The 17,012-nt window shown below is 54.9% G+C and overlaps 1 protein-coding gene across 1 annotated transcript; it reads right to left on the reverse strand.

Moving 5' to 3' along the window:
- Positions 1-13,450: 13,450 nt before the first annotated feature.
- On the reverse strand, positions 13,451-15,975 carry MIND_01330500 (Peptidylprolyl isomerase B; the record flags this gene model as incomplete). Its single annotated transcript, XM_037369755.1, has 3 exons — positions 13,451-14,812; positions 14,865-15,177; positions 15,560-15,975. 3 exons carry the CDS (start codon positions 15,973-15,975, stop codon positions 13,451-13,453), a joined length of 2,091 nt encoding a protein of 696 aa, XP_037213751.1.
- Positions 15,976-17,012: the final 1,037 nt, after the last annotated feature.

The raw sequence follows: 17,012 nt of genomic DNA on the forward strand, positions 1-17,012 counted from the left end.
GTATCTTGTGCGTATGGCCTCAGCGGTGATTGTACCAACTCTCCTGGCGCAAATCCAGTGTTCAGATATCCAGTTCCTTCTCAGTGTTTTAGAGTCGCCGTTGATTGCAGGTCCAGGCCCCAATCTATTGAGTTGGTTTCTCCTGTTTAACCATCTTTTGGCACTCTCGATCCTCCAGCAAGATCCCAAACCACATTCCAATGATGTCAGTTGTCGATATCGACAGAGATAGGGGGGTGTCCATTATCTAGGAGAAGTCGATCTCGAGTCTCCAGTGCGCGCCAAACCGAATATGCCTTTTAGTTTACATTCCCTTTGGGTATTTTGCATAGGATTGGATAGATCATAGCAAGAAACGGGCTCTGTGAGCTTTTCCTAGTCAAGATTTTGGAATCACTGAGCACGATTTGATAGATTTTGACTGGTTCTTTGACAGATAACTCCCTAGTTGACCACTCGGGACTTGTGTCAACTCCGAGACGTGTGCTGAGCAACAAAATCGATAAAAATAGTCGTTTCCTGGTCTGTCCCAGACTGTGGCTTATAACCGTTTTACACTATGTATCCATTGAAGGTCATGAGTTTCTATAGACTTTCCAGTGCATTTGTAGCAAGTTCACATTGGTCTTAATCAATTAAAGTAGTACTATTATTGTTTTATATACAAATATAACTGTTTAGTATTTACTCATGGGTTTGCCCATACCCATGCATACCCATACTAACCCGTACAGGTATGGTGGTATTTGAAATTCTGACAAATTACTCTTATTTTAAGCAGATGTCCTGTGAATGTATACACATGTTTGGCACTGGCCTTGGCAATTCATTTGCTCCACATTGTCATTTTTTGGGATCACTGCTGTTAACACCCTAAATTGGTAAAAAAAGCTGTAAAATATGACCAATCTTAATTGGGATACAAAGCTGTACATGATATTTTGCATTCAGTACCATAAAAACATCATATCTACGGCTATTGACTATGCTAACACCTGAGTGTGTACTAAGTATTGCCAAGTTGCCCACAAATCAACAAATAAGTGAATAAAGTTTACTGAGTTAGGTTCCAATCCATGGAGATAATAATAGACCAGCTATTTAACAGGGTTGTTATGCACCTGTGTGCCATTCTGTAATGAGTAAGATTTTTTTTTGTTTAAAATCTCACTCACTGTATTCAAGGATATTCAATGCTGAGGCATAGCCCCAGCCCTGTCTAGCAGAAATCAAATAGTTGGAGCCCTATGAGTCATGACTGTTAACACAGCACTCAAGGTGGTGGTTTGTGACAAGCAGGGAAGCCCCTGATTCACACATTGATGCTACTACTGTCAGGGTTCGGGTCGGGCCGTCGGGCCCTATACGGCCCAACGGCTAGGGCTTGACAAGCCCTCATAATTCACAAGCTCAAAGCACTGAGCAACAACACTAATATCCCAGAGAAGGGACATAATCACGGATCGCGCTTTAGTCAGCCATCAAGCCATCATGACCCGCCATCAGGGATCATGATGCGCCGCCGGACGCCCTTGACAGCGGGCCCAATCGGCCCTAGACAACCACAGGGCCCAGGAGGGAGCTCCTTACTGTTGCATTGTCAAACACTCCTTAGTGTCGACTTTGGCATGGCTCCTTTCTAGAGGAATGGTCCCTGGGCTCCTAGCGGAGCGACCAGGGACGACCAGAGACATCCCCTGCTCCATTCTGATCGACCCTCAGCGGGCCCGATCGGCCCCTAGCGCCCACAGTATATAAAGACTAGAGTATTACTCCTGTACCTTAGGTTTAGCATTGAAGTCTCTTCCTTTGAACCCTACTCCGGCCTGGTCCCCTAGAGCGGGGTTGCTGCGAGCATACCCCAGGAAAGGGGCGTCTAGACGACTTTCAACACTCCAGGCTAGCTTGCCTCATTGACCTGAGCCCTTGGTTGGGCTGGACAGCTCAGGCTCTTGTCTCTTATGTTCACCCTTGTCCTAGCCACTTCTTCTTGCTCTCTGGCCTCAAGCTCTGGGTTCCCCTGGTACGGGGCGATGGGAGGGTGCGGGCCCGATCGGGCTCGCATGTCACGCGTCACACCGCGCCGTCACGCGGTGTCTAGGAGCCACAGCGACTCGTTTCTCCAGGAAAGGAGATATGTCGCCCCTTGGACTGGCAACTCTTCTCAAGCGCTCCAGGGGTCTCGGGCCCGCAGCCCCTACTGCGGGGCGACTCCCCTCGACTCCCTGAACCGTCAGGCGTGACCGCGTTACATCACGCCCGCCCGAACGGCTTGTTCAACTGGCCCAGCCTATGCCTTGCCCTATGTCTTGGGCACCAACTCTACTAGGCAGCACTCTTTGGCTATGGACTTGTTCCCTTCAGCAGGGGTAGGACACTCTAGACGACTACTCGTATCCTGTGACACCGCTGTCACACAACGTGACAGCGGGGCGTCTCGAGTCGCCCCGAGTTGTCCCTACCCTGCTCTCTATTGCAGCAGTGGCACCATCTACGCTGCCTGGTTGCCGACCACCCAGCTATGGGGGTTGAACCATCTTTCCCACACTTGTCAGACTGGCAGGAGACCGTCACGTGGGCCCGGGCCGGCCCTGTTCCTGACAACTACATATTGACTCTCAATCCCTGTGTCAACAATGACTCCCATGTACGCTGTACGCATAATCATGTGGGGCCTCAAGTGGACATATCCCAATGCCGAATAATTAACCATATAAGCCAAATTACCATGGAACCTATTAAAACTTGAAGATCAGCTACAATAGGCTTGACAAAACTGTTTGCAAAAGTAGATTCACTAGCAGGCCGCTCCATTTGACTGTGGCATGGATGAAGTGAGTCAAACCTGTGCAGCGCTGACTTCAAGTCAATGAATCCGAGTTGTGAGACATTCGGACTGTCAACAAAATACACTCATGCTAGGTTCCGGAACATTTGTCTGACACTCCAAGCTCGATTGATGGATCAGGGCCACATGCCACCTGGGCAAGTGGATCTTGTCGCTATTGTGGAAGCGACGGTGCAGGTGAAGTTGTATGAATTTCTCCAAGTCATTTCAACTGGCAGCGCAGATTATACACTACTAGAATGTTCTTCCTGAACACATGTGATTGCAAACGGCATTTGCATGACATGCAGTGTGTGTGGACTCCATGTTGACTCCGGCCGGACTCATCTTTGTGGGGGGTTGTGGCAACACAAGCACCGGGGTATAAGAACAGGCTCGTCTTGCCCGGAAATTGTTTCACCAAGCATGCTATGAGATGCCAGAATGTAGGCAGCCATGCCTTGCAGCCTTATCCACCATTACGAATATTATAACTTGTTGCTAAAGAATATGGAATGTTTCATGGGCCTATTTCCCACACCTGTGCAGCCCAGTACCCGCTGTAAATTGTCGGGTCCACCCCGGCGGGTTGGACTAGACAATTCACGGCCGCTTTTTTCACCACCATAGAAATGAATAATTATTGAATAAAGGAACGAATAATTCTGAACATTTTCAGCTTTCCTAAGAGCTTTGGTGCCTTCAAGGCAAGCCTATCACTCCTTATCACTCCCACTGTAGTATGAATAAAAATGAACAAAAAAAATTAAAACAAGTATGCTAGTACATGAGACTAGTCTAAAAGTACTATATCAGAAAGTGAAAAGCAGTATATACTATGGCTTACTAATAGAAGCCAACATATCCTAAGTATATGCAAGTAAGGTAGATGTAGTCAATGGTGCAGTATTGATAACTATTGTGCAGTAAAATCTAAGTAGTGTGTGTAGCGCAAGTCCGAGGAGTATTTCTAATTGAGAGCAGGAAGTGGAGGAGTGTCCGAAATCAACAGGAATGGGCAGTAGAAGGAAAGACGAAGGCCAACAATAAGAACTGACCATGTGGCTAATTAGACGCGGCTGCCTGGCGGCCCTCCCTTCTTGCCCTTGACCATATTCTTCTTCTTGACCAGAGCGGGCGTAGGAGCAGACTTTCCTTTGGCTGCTTTGCGCGACTTTTCCTTTCCCCGGCTCATCTGTTTGAGGAGGCGTCGATAGGCCGAATCCGACTTGTGTTTCTTCTTGTTTGGCTCGTCATGCTGCTCGTCCTCCTCAGTCTCTCGACGCTTGCGCTTTGTGCCGGATTGCGATGCTGAATGACCTAAGGGCAGCGCAGCTGCATTGGCAGCAGCAGCACGAAGACGGGTCGAATGGCGCCGTGTCACGGTTGTATTGCTGTTGCTATCCGCGTTGCCCTTGCCCTTTTTGGTCGGCCCCGATTTGCGACTGTTGTTCTTTTGTCGTCCCAGCTCATCCCCACTCATTCGCTCATCCGACTCCTCATCGTCACTTGTAGCTCTCGATGGGCCTTTCTTCTTTTGCTGACCTCGTCGTCGACCCTTGTCAGAACGCGTCGCCCGAGATTGGCCAGTGGGCATTGGGCGCTTCCCAACTTTGGCCAGGTCAAGGTATTCGTCCTCGATCTGCTGGCGCTCGTCCTCTGAGCTCACTGCCTTCCAGTAACATTCCTTTTGACTGATCGCATTGGCCAAGAGTCGGAGCTGGCTGACTTTCTTGATGGCGGAGGGCGACATCCAAGGGCAGCCATCCGGCCAGCCAAAGAGATGGACGCCGAGGTTGTCGAGGATAGTATTTGTATAGTTTTTCGTAATTCATGCGGGCCTCCTTGCCCGAAGTACGTGCTATAGTGTTTGTTAGTCACGAGTAGTTTGCACACTGGCATATAATCAAGAAACGCGCACCTAGTCCACTCTTTATGAACTTGAGACAATATTGTCGGAGTTGCGAAATACTCATATGTTCCACACCTAGTCGTGAATTAGTTATTTTGTTAACGCTATGGCACCACATTACCTTGACCCGATGCTTTTACCCAGTCCATGTAGTCCAACACAACCTCGGCTTCCGTCATACCATGCCGCTCATACATGTAGCGTGCGCCACCGGTGTTGATGATTGCAGGGGTCGTGAGGGTATTTCGATTGTCCATTGGCGCAATAAGGGCAAACGAGATAGCATGAGCTCGCTTTTTGAGATCTGACAACTGATACACCGTCAGATTCATCGACTCAGGACCAAGCATAAGCAAAAGCACATACCATTTCTGTAATCGAGTTTACCGCGCCATGCATGTCCTTCGCCTCTCCAAGCGCTGTGCCGCGGGTCCCAGTTGACTTGACTTTTGCACAAGCTTCATATTCGGCCAGAATTTCTTTCGTCTTTTCGGCCCCAAATTTGATCAGGTTTGGATTTGCTTTAACGCGTGCTTGAGCGGTGATGTAGGAGATAGGTGATTTGCCGGCAGCAACTCGCTCTGCAGGCCGTTAGTTAGTGCAAACCTACGAAATGAAAGGCCTACCTGTATTCACGGCCCGGGTATAATATCCAAGCAAAGCACTTCGCTTTGACGTCGCCCGCTTTTTCTTCCACAAATGCGAGCTCCGAACCCGCCGTCCCACCGCTCCTACACGCATATGGTACTTGTCGGCCAGTTTCTGGACGAGCTTCTGTTCTTTTTTCCGAATCCCCAATTGAAATTTGGTGAGCTCTTCATTGAGACTACGAATTCGTCCTTTGTTGACGCGTTGTTGTGCTCGATAGCCAGGGCCCTTGGGGACCTTGGTGCGCTTGCGTGGGGGAATGACGCGACCGACGTTCTCAGGACCAGCGTTGTGGGGAGTTTTGAGCAGCCAGTCAGCCTCCTCGTCGCTGTCGCGGGGAAGAGACTTGCGACGCTTGTGGCGCACCGGAGCTGTCTGAGTCTCGGAAGTGTCGGACTCGCTGGAGCTATCGGACTCGCTGGAGCTGCTGTTTCCCAATCCGGCATTGTTTGGGAGAGGGAATTGCGAAGTGGGTAGTTCTAGTTCTTGTTCGTCGTCAGAATAGTTGGGTTTGGGTGGACCATGGCCTTCGTCGTCATCGTCATGCTCGGTGGTATTGACCTCCTCCGCGAAAACAGTTTCATCGCCGCTTGGACTGTTGTGGGGGGAATTGATTGGTGTTCCTCGCATAGCAGGCCCCACTCCAAGCAGTGTCTAGGACTGCTTAATTTTGGGGAGTAGTGTGAAGTAGAAGGTTCACGCACCTTTAAGTCGGTACTGACTTGACGGTCGTTTTCAGGGCTGTCACGCACATGACAAATCGATAATTTTGAAGTCGGCTTTGCAGATACTGAGGGAAACGCAGAGACAGCCACAAAAGTCAAGTATATCCATGTGCTACTACTACTACGACATAGTAAACACAACTTTTCCTAAGAAATAGTTCAAGGTAATCAGGTCACTCGACTGTCGACGTCTGCATCGACCACCCTCATCACCAACAGCTTGTCAAGCCATGATCATAATCGGTGTGCATGCAGTTCTCACTTGACTGCGATTCATTCACGCCCTGGAAAGCGGTGAGATGGACCCTTGAGCAAGAGAGTGGATGTACCAATGGTCGTTGTGTCAAAATAGTTTGGCCCCACTCATAACGGGGCTACTAGCAAAGATCCAGATAGTGCCGGTGAGAGGCTTGAGTGTCAGGAAAATGAATGTATGTATGCGATGGCGAGTGGTCGTTCTCTCCAAGATAGCTGTGTGTGACATGGGTCACAGACTGACACTTTTCATCAAGTCCTAGTCGCACTACAAAACAGTGAAATGACAAAGTCCCTCCTCCCATCTCATCTCTTGACGCACTGCTGCTGCAGCCAACTCCTCGGCTGACGCTCTCGCATCAAAATCCACTTTTCTTTGACATCCTTGGTCGACCCAACGAAAGAGCCCACCCGCGCTATATTGGACAAAAGAGCTTCGGGTTTCTCCCTCGCAGATGGGGCTGTTGGAGTGCAAGAGGATGGCGGAAGGAATGAATATAGTCCACCCAGGCGGAAACCGGATCACGAGCCGGAGGTCCCAAAGGATCAAGTGCCCTCCGCGATCGGGATCGAATTGCCCCAGCGCTGTGATAGCGCACCAGCCCCAAGCGAGGTTGCCAAAATCGACATGTGGGGCGCAGATCACATTGACAAAGTTCCAGGTACAGGCAGCAAAGACGCTGCCTGCAAATGGCCGGCGTAAGTTGGGAGCCCAGTCCTGCAAAGCAGCGTTCGCCATCTGGTAGGCGGTAAAGAGCAGAGGCATCCACAGACGGAAGAGTGCTAAATGGAGATCAGCAGGGGAAGTTATCTGTGCAACAAAGCGTCTACATACATGTTGTAAAGCCCACGATCTTCTTGAATGCAGCGTCGTTGAGGAGTTCATCGGTGACGCGTTTATTCTCATCATCAGAGATAACGAGCTCACCAGGAGCCTGATAGAGCATTAGGCCGACATCTGCAATCGACAACTACATACCGTTTGTCCCCCGCCATGCGAAACTCCACGGGCCAAGGCTTTGAACTCGGTCGCAGCTCGTCGGTGGGCCAGCTTCTCATTGCTGAGTGTAACACAGTCGGCAGCAGCTTCAAGGGAGGCGGTGGCGTCTTTGCAAATGCCTTCCCAGTTCGTTCCTCGAGGACGGCCGCCAAGTAAAGCAACGAGACGACGATTGGAATCGAGAATGGGAATGGTCTCTCTGGGAAGATATCAGCGTTGAGTAGAAACGAATAGGGAGACATACCCATTCTGCCAATCGACATACTGCATCCCCATGTCCGCCAGCAACTTTTCCTTGCCGGGTTGCGCCCAATCGAAATGTTTGAGCCGCTCACTTAGCTCCGCTTCAGGCAGAGGAGCGCGGGAGTTCCCAGTCCAAGCGGGCTTTGCGTGCGGCAGGTCGGCGGCGTCGGAAGCGACCTGAATGGCCCTGCTTTTGGCCGCTCCCATCCTCTTTGCCACCACAGACTTCGTGTATGGGGCGCTGGCAAGACGCTTTTCCAGCCTCTTTGCAGACTTCTTGCGCCTCCATGCCGCCACGCGAGTCGGGACGGAGTTCAGAGTGGTCGAATGGGGGGATGTGGTCGGGTAGTGGGGGAGGTTTCGTGTGGGGATCGTCAGCCGGGGTCAGCAGGTCAGCCGGGGTCAGCAGGTTGGGGCTGCCCGCAGGGAGCTGGTGCCCAGGAAGAACGTCGACGTCGGGATCCTTTTGCTCGCAGATCGCGTCTTGTTCAGCGAGCCGTTGCGCAAGTAGCGTCGACACATCCACCTTCTCCACCCATATCTCCGCAAAAGACGCGCCAGAACGTGTTCGCCGTTGCAATAGCGCTATAAACTCGATTATTAGCTGAGATATGAGCTCGAGTTAGGGCGGTAGTTGAGGGCGGGGACGCGTAGATGGCCAAGTGCGGCTTTCTACGCGTCGGGAAGCGAGGGCAGCACGGATGGCCAGGTGCGGCTTTCCGTGGCCAAGGGGCAGGAGAAAGGGGCTGATCACGTACCAGGGTTAGAGGCGGCCACGGAGGGAGCCGGTGAGGTAATGTGGGGGCGGGTTTGCAACGGCATGGCGGCGAGCTCGGTGTCGTGTGGGTGGAGTAAACAAAAGATGCCGGGTCACATGATGAGCATGTGACCACCTTCTCAAGGCTTGCCTTCCGAACGCCTATGGTCATGAAACGCAAGCGGGTTCGCATTGTCACTGCGTCCACGAGCGGCCTCAACAACGTCCAGTCCATCACTCTTGGCCCTGTTGGGCAGATGGCGCATTCTACAGCCACCCGACAAGCCCACAAAAAGTGTTTGCTGAGTAAGTCCTCTTTGCTCATGTGTACCTACCAGTGCTCACAATTCCAGCCATGACTCGTCAAGAGAGGGAGCGCATTCAAACCTCGATATCAATTCAGCATCCAGACAGCGAGCAGGATGACGAACCAGAGCAAAACTGGGTGGATGTGAACGACATCCTGGGTGGAGATGAACCAGTGGATGTCAGCCATGCAGGTGGAGAGCTCTTCGCCACCCTTGAACATGACATTGCCTTGGATATATATGGCGGGTAAATATTATTTACTGCGCTCTTTCCCTCTTCTGACAGCTCACATAGCTTTGCGCCGCTTGACTGGAGAACTCGTCAAGACCGAACCCAAAGATTAGTCAATGGCTTTCAGCAGCAAATGGAGGCTATGCTGGCCGCGTACATGAGCTGGAGTGCAGTTCAAGACGACCTGAAGGAGGATACTCGCTGGTCGGACTTGGAGGCTGAAGAGGGCCTCAGTCGGCGCATAACCGTCATAAGTCTGTTCAGTGAGGCTCTCCCTCTCTGCTCAAAATGTTAAGCTGATGTTAATTAAGCTCAGAAGACTGTACAAGTCGTGCTCAACAAGAGAGACACCGTTTGCACCTCACTTGTCGCCCGTGGCTTTATCCCATGCTCGCCCTTTACCCCCTCTGTCGTCATTACCATCGAAACTCTCGAGCTTTACCGAGTGGCTCATGCACGATGCCCCCGAATGGTGATACAAGCATTCGTAAAAACGCTGTGCGACCTACAAAACACGCCATATCGACCTTACCTTCGAGCTCAATTTTCTATCGCATACGATTTGTATCTCGACCTCCGCCGTCATGCCGAGAAATCGGTGCTCAACCTTCTTGGGCGCGATAGTCTGAAATGGCGAATGCAGAACGACTGTCCGGCGTGCGGGTACAAACTCGAAGGGGAGGAGCCGCTTCTATATGACAGGTTGCTCACCATTGACGGCAACAACTCTTTGAAGCGAGTTGATGGGAGTCGTTCCGCCAGGCCGCACGACGACGACAGGGAAGGTGGTGGGACATATTTCTTGTCGCGGGCAGAAGTTGAAGTTTGGGCGAAGCGGCAACTTGCAGAGGCCGTCCCAGCAGAGGTGTTGCAGCAGAATCCCTGCGAAGACCGTTGGCACAACATGTCCGAGCATCTGACATCCAAGATGTGGGCAGTTTTCGACCAGACTGGGATATTTCTTTGCTTATGCCGACATGGATTTGCACAAGTCATCGTAGAGATGATAAAAAGTGGCGAGCTGTGGGTCGCTTTACCACAAGACTCGGAAAGAAAAAAGACTTACTTAGTTAATATAGATCCAAGTACCCGCTAGCAGTGATCAAGGCGATCTTGGAGTATCTCGGGAAGAAGAATCTACTGGCCTACGACATAGGCTGCAGTATCGAAACCACGATCGCTCAAAGTCAACTGGGGGCTCAAGCGGAAGAATGTGGCCTCAAGTGTGTCGTAGGCCTTTTCCATGGCCACGCCCATAACCGCTCCTGTTAGCTATCCCATCTTCCGACATACGTGGAAGGTACCGGGCTCGAGGACTTCGAGGGCTGTGAACGAGCTTTCTCCAGGTCCAATGCTCTTGCGAATGCGTGTCGCTATGCAACGCCGTTTCATTGGAAGCAAGAGATTTCTTCCTATTTTCATTACGTTGACAGTGCAGAAACATATGCGAATCTTGGTAAGTGGCGACGGCTGTTATATTCCAGCAACTCATTCGTGTCAGGTACTTTCTTGTGTAAGAACTACATCCAGGCGCTGGATATTTTGGATGGGAAATCTGACTTGGAAGACGCAATGGCGCTGGAGAAAATCGATGACGTGGGAGAGTTCGCGCAAGCTCTCATCCGCGAGCGCGAATACCTGGCGACCCTTCGAGCGGGTGCAAAATCAAAGGAAGAGACTGGTTCCATGGAGTATCTCCGAAAGCTGCAGAAGCTTGGAGAAAGCAAGTTCGTAGCATCCAACTCTGTTGACGACATACTCTGACGCAGTTATAGAGCAAACCTCACTGGGCTGTTGAGACAAAGGGCTGTGGCCAATGGTCCCGATGCGCCATATCGCCCTGATAGTTCCGGTGTCGATATCAAAATCCGCCATGCTCGAGAACGCGTGGACCGAGAAACGGAGGCTGTAGAAGCATTGGAGGTGGAACTGGACATTCAAGTTCAGTGGACGCCAACATCGCCAGAGTGGACCCAAGCAGTCGATGAAGCCCAAAGGTTTGAATACCGAAAGGCGATTGATGCCCTCGAGCTCCTTGTTGTGCAACGCTTACTTGAATTGACGAAGATGAATCAGTCCGATACATGTGCGTCTTCATCCCTCCCACAATTGCAACCAGCTCAATCTATACAGGCTATAAGCAACGGAAACACATTGCCAAGTCTCTTCAAACTCGTTCTCCTGCTGTCAAGAACTCGATCGACCGATACAATCGCCACGGCCGAACTCATCTCTCCCCCACGACCAATCCTCTCATGGGACGAAGTTGTCGACTATGCATTCCTCTCCGTCTTCGATCTCCTGCGTGATGACCAGAACTCTCTGGCGGGGGAAAAGTGGGCGACAGCATCCTTTCGTTTACTCATGGACCGATACTTCAAAATGGAGCGGGCCCATGAAGAAATCAAGCGACTTGATATCGAGATTCGTCGGCTTATTACATGGATCAGGGATGAGAATCGACTACTACGACAACATGAAAAACGCCTTCGAGAAATGGGAAACGTTGCCTTGGCTGTCCAAGTCCGAATGTACCGTGAACGACGGAGCATTTATGATGCGGGACATTTGGCTAAATTCCGACAACTAGCACGGAAGTATGGTAGCCGTTTTACTGGAACTCTGAGGCCAGGGAATGCCGTTGGAAGTGAGATGGGGTTAGAGATGGATGTAGATGGGCTTGAAGAATTGGTTGAATCTGATTGTGTGGATGATATAGATGCTGCCGAGATGGATGGAGACGATGATCAGGAACAGGTGGCGAGCTTGGCATATAGAATTTCGGTTATAGGCCTTGACCAGAGGGAGCGTGGGAATTTGAGCAATGATTTAGTAAACTAGCCTCGAAGACTGTTGTATATACTTGCCAAAATTTTTCATTTTTATTCATACTACAGTGGGAGTGATAAGGAGTGATAGGCTTGCCTTGAAGGCACCAAAGCTCTTAGGAAAGCTGAAAATGTTCAGAATTATTCGTTCCTTTATTCAATAATTATTCATTTCTATGGTGGTGAAAAAAGCGGCCGTGAATTGTCTGGTCCAACCCGCCGGGGTGGACCCGACAATTTACAGCGGGTACTGGGCTGCACAGGTGATTTCCCAATCGCGCGCAAAAAAAATCCTAGACATCGGGTAGGCCCATCAAACATTCCATATTCTTTAGCAACAAGTGCTAAAAACATATAACTGTGTATTTCTGGTTCTGTAAGGGCAACCCTGGAGACTCTGACAAAAGCCTAGCAGGGGAGGATCCAAAGCGTGAATAAAAGCTACAGAAATACACGGAGGGACCGACCTAGCAGGGGAGGATCCAAAGAGAACAAACTCTAAGGGTCCGCCTGCTAGGGTGCCAACGATATACTGGTCGTCCGTAACTGCTGACGTAGAGTGCAGAAGGCCTGAGCGGTGTCGCAGGCTCTGTCCCAAGGTGATTGTTGGGAGGGTCTTGACGGATCGGTGATTGTGCGGGCAAAAGAGGCCGTGGACGATGGTCGGGGTGGATCGGAGCGTCCGAGGGGGGCGCTGGTTGGATGTGCCTTGGATGCGTTCGGAGGGTCCGAAGGAGGCCGAAGCGGGGGTTCCCCTGACATCACCCCCCCCTTTGAATGCGGCGTCCCGACGCATAGTTCGAAAGGGCAAGGAGTCGAAGGTTGCTGAGGCAATGTGCCGTGGTTTACCCGGGTACCTCCGATAGAAGTCCGCAATCTTGTCTTGGTCGGGGTGGGTCGGAGCGTCCGAGGTGGCGCCGGTCGGATGCGCCTCAGATGCGCTCGGACGGTCCGAAGGAGGCCAAAGCGGGGGTTCCCCTGACAGGTTCTCCTGGATGTCCCTGAACCTTCCGCAGACACAAGTCCAAAAAGTGAAATTTCACCCCAGTGACCCACCCTACATGTGTGACTTGATGTCACCAGCTGAGGATCTGCGGTACCCTTCTCCTTCGATGTCTTCGTCTGCGTCTGAACTTGAATGAAAAGAGCAACTTGGGGACTCTTGGATGGGATCTGGTTCTTGACCGCAGAAACTGCGCGATCCCAGCGCCTAGTCCCATGAAATTACCAATAGCAAGCATGAAATGAAATTACCCTTGGCGGCGAGCAGGGCCCGTCGTCGCCAAGCGAGAAGTGAAGGGTGTGAGTCGTAGCGATCGCCGCAGTGATCGATTTTCCCGCGCCCGCGCCCGACATTGTGACACCCAACCCGGCACCCCGAGCGGCCGCTGCAGCGTGGCAACAGAACTGATACTTATTGTATTACACAGCTTATAGGTAAGTAAAGGCAAACATCCGGGATTACAGGACGACTACGGGTAGCAAGCGAGCAAGCAAAAAACAGGAGGGAAAGAACACGAGTAAGTAGGGAGGGATTAACAGGGTGTACAGCTACGTATGTATCTAAACGGGACATCGGAGAGAGAGAGAGAGTACAGACAGACAGAGAGCTAAGATAAAGGGCGCGTAATGTAATATACCACGGGACGGCAAGCGTTAAGCTTTAAGCTTTAAGATGCAGCAAAAAATAAAAGAATACCAAGACACCACCCCCCTCACCCGCGCCGGAGCGGCACCCCGAGCGGGAGCTGCAGCGGGCTCAGCGGGCCTGTACCACCTATACCCGCGAAGCCCCCGCCGGCGCCCGTGCCCCGCGGGGAGCGCATCCGCGCGACGGGCGTCCCCTCGTCCTCCTCCTCCGCCCCATCCGCATCGCCGGCGGGGCCGCCGTCGCCGTCGTCGAGCACGAGCGCGCTGGCCCGCAGCACGAGCCCGCTCGTCGTCGTCGGGCGCTGCTGCTGGTCGTTTCCGCTTTGGCTATGGCTATGGCTATGGCCGTGGCGGGGGGGAGGCGGCGGGTCGTCGTTGACGAGGTCCATCACGCTCAGCCTCCTGCTCGTCGGCCGCTCGCGCTCCGCGTGCTCGTGCGGCCCGGGCCCGGGCCCGTCGCGCGACCCGAAGGCGCGCTTCCGCGAGGCGTCCGGCGGGGCGTAGCCGTACCCATACGCCGAGCCGGAGTTATAGCGCGCGGACCCCGGGCGGCTGCCCCCCGACACGGAGATAGCGGACGGCCCGGGCGCGTCCGGGACGCTGAACGAGAACGGCGAGTCGTCGGGATGCTCTTCGTCGTCCTCCGCGCCGGGCACGGGAACGGGCGCGCCGCCGCTCCACGCGCCCGGCGCCGTCCCCGGGCGCAGCCCCATCCGCAGCCCGAGTCCCCCAGAGGAGAGCAGCGCGATCCCGTGCCCGGTGCTCCCCCGGCGCCGCGCGTACTCCTCCCATTCCCACTCGCGGTCGTGCGTCACGGGCCGCCGCGCGGGCGGGTACCCCCGGCTATAGCCATGCCCGTGCGCAGAAACGGGCGACGTCGGGCTGCGCGGCGGCGCGCGGTACGCCATCCCCACCTGCTGCTGCTGCTGCTGGTGGCGGAACACCGGGCTGTGGCCCAGCGCCGCCGACGACACCACGCTCGCGAGCGGCGGGAGGGTCGTCCCTCCTCCTCCTCCTGTCGTCGGCCGCGCAAGCCCCAGCCCAAAGCCGAGTCCGAGACCCAGTCCGGGCCGGCCCGCCGTCGCCGGTCGATGCGCGTGTGCGTCCGGCGGCGCGAACCCGAACGGCGAGGACAGCGCCTCCGCGTGCGCCGTGACCGGGCGCACGCCGCCCGCGAACGGCGGGCCCGCCGCAGAGCCGCGGTGCGCGTCGGCCAGCGGGGACCGCCGCGTGGCCGGGCGGCGGTGCGCGGGCCCGTGGCTCGTCGCGGGGCGGCGCTCGTCGTACCTGTAGCCCGCCTCGTACCCCGCGCTCGTCGCCGGGCGGCCCTCGCGCTCGCGCTCCTGCCCGGGCGGGCGCTGGTACGGGTGCGCGCGCGCGGACGCGCCGGGCGACGGGCGCAGGCGGTGCCGCGGGCGCGGGGTGCTCTGGCGTGCGTTAGCAGGGGGTAAGAGGGAAGGGGGGAGGGGAGGAGCGCACCTCGTCCTCGTCGTCGTCGTCAACCTCCATCGGCGCTGGCTCTGGCGCCGACTCCGGCTCGGGGGCGCCCTCGTACCCCGCCGTCGTGCCCGGCCTCCTCTCCTCCCGCTCCCGCTCCTTTTCCTTCTTCCCCCTGCCCTCGTCGGCCGGCGCGGCGCCGATCTTTGCGTGCACGCCCTGGAGCGCCTTCATCATCGCGGCGTTGCGCGCGGGCGCGTCCGCGTGCACGCTCTGCGCGTGCTGGCGCAGGTTGTCGAGGCGCGAGAACTGCTTCCCGCAGTGGCACGCGAACGGGCGCTCGCCGGTGTGCTTCCTGCGGGGCGTCAGCGTCAGCGGCGGCTGGGGCAGGCAGCGCGAAGGAGGGAACGTAAGGGGAGGGGAGCGAATAGGGAAGGAAGGACGCGACGCCGGGCCCGGAAAGGAAAGATTGCGGCCGTAAGGGTGACGCCGCGCGGAAGGGGTGTCGGCAGGGGGAATGGAATGCATGTATCACGACGGGCCGTCAGCCCAGAAGCGCGCAAGCGAGGAGGGGGCGGCGCGAGGCAGGCGGGGGGCACGCAGCAAGCGAACAGCGCAGCGCGGGAGGCCGTCTCCGCCCGCTCGTCCCGCCCGTCCCTTCCCCTCCCGCAGATGGAAAAGGATGGAAGAAAAAAAGGGAGGACAGAGGGAAAAAAGAGCGAGAAAAGAGCACACACCGTATATGCCTTGCCAGATGCTCGCTCCTGCTGAACACCATCCTGCACTCGCCGTATCCACGGCACTGGAACGTCTTCGCCTCCGCGCGGTAGCGCTTCGTCACGCCGCCGCTCGCCCTGAGGCCCGGCCCTGTCCCTGTCCCGCTGCCTGGCCCACCGGCGCTGGAGCTGGGCGCGGGCGGGCCCGCGCTGCGCTTGGCGAGCGACGGGTGGCGCGGGCGCGCGGGGAACGCGGCGGCGGCGGCGGCGGACGGCGGGGCGTCGTCGTCGAGCTCGTCCACCTCGGGGTCGGGGTCGGGCTCGCCCTCCGCGTCCTCCCCTCCTCCTTCTTCCTCCACTTCGCCGTCCACCTCGACCTCGACCCCTCCCTCCTCCAACCCGTCGTCGTCGTCGTCCTCTCGCTTATACGCCCGCATCTCCTCTCTTCTCCTCTTTGTGGGCAGGGCAGGAAAAGCGCGCGCGTCGTCCGTCGTCCGTCGTCCGTCGAGCGTCGCCAAGGAGGCGATGGCGGGAGAAAAGAAGCAGCAGCAGCCCTGGCGTGATGCGTGGTGGCGTGCGTGGCCCCTGCTCGCCTAACCCTGCTTCTGCGGCTTCGCGAAGAAGTGCCTGATCTCCGACGCCCGCGCGCGCGTGCGTGCGTGCTGCCGCGGAGCAGCCACACCCGGCGCCACGGTGGAGCGCGTACGTCACCTCCGGCGCTCGGGCGTCCGGCGCGTCGGCCGAGGCGTCTCCGGGCACACGTATGTCGCCGCGCCGGCGCCGCACGCCCCGGTGCCCCGGCCACAGCACCGCCCCATCCCGGGCCACCCGTCAATCCCACCTCCTCCCTCGGACGGCCCCTGCAGTAAATCACCCACAAAACCGCTGTCGTGCTTTATTGCCGGGACTTGGGGCCCACTACACACCGGGGTTTCCGCCAAAAAACACGCCCTGAAGTAGAATTATTGGGCTTGAATAATGTGCACTTGTTGTTCACAAAACATGGTCCGGAATGGGGTACTCATGATGTATGTGATATTTGATACCATGATATTGAACTTGTTTTCTTGTAAATCAGATACAATTTTTGCGGCTTTTATTGCATATCAATCTAAGCAGCAGCAAAAGCCATTGTTTTGGACTATTATTTCTTATGTATAAATCCTGCTTAAGGGACCATTTTTCAACTGAAACCCCAGTATGATATTGACTAGAGCATATATGTGTTAAGTGCCGTGTCGACCAAAGGACCGGAGTCGAAGTCGGAAACGGAAACGGAATGGAAGTTGGAAAGCACTTGGGGGCGGAACACCACAGAAGGATGTTTGGGTGACCGGGGCTTCCAGTTGACCAAGACAAGACAAGAGAGAAGAGCGGAGTAGAGACAACGCTGGGAGATAGAGACCAGCAATGTTAATTTATGAACTTAAGCTCTACACAAGTGTTAATACCCGCAGATGTTTGCACAGGTACC

This window comes from Mycena indigotica, assembly GCF_014461135.1.
Source record: "Mycena indigotica strain 171206Taipei chromosome Unknown Mind.scaff0015, whole genome shotgun sequence".
Lineage (NCBI taxonomy): Eukaryota > Fungi > Basidiomycota > Agaricomycetes > Agaricales > Mycenaceae > Mycena > Mycena indigotica.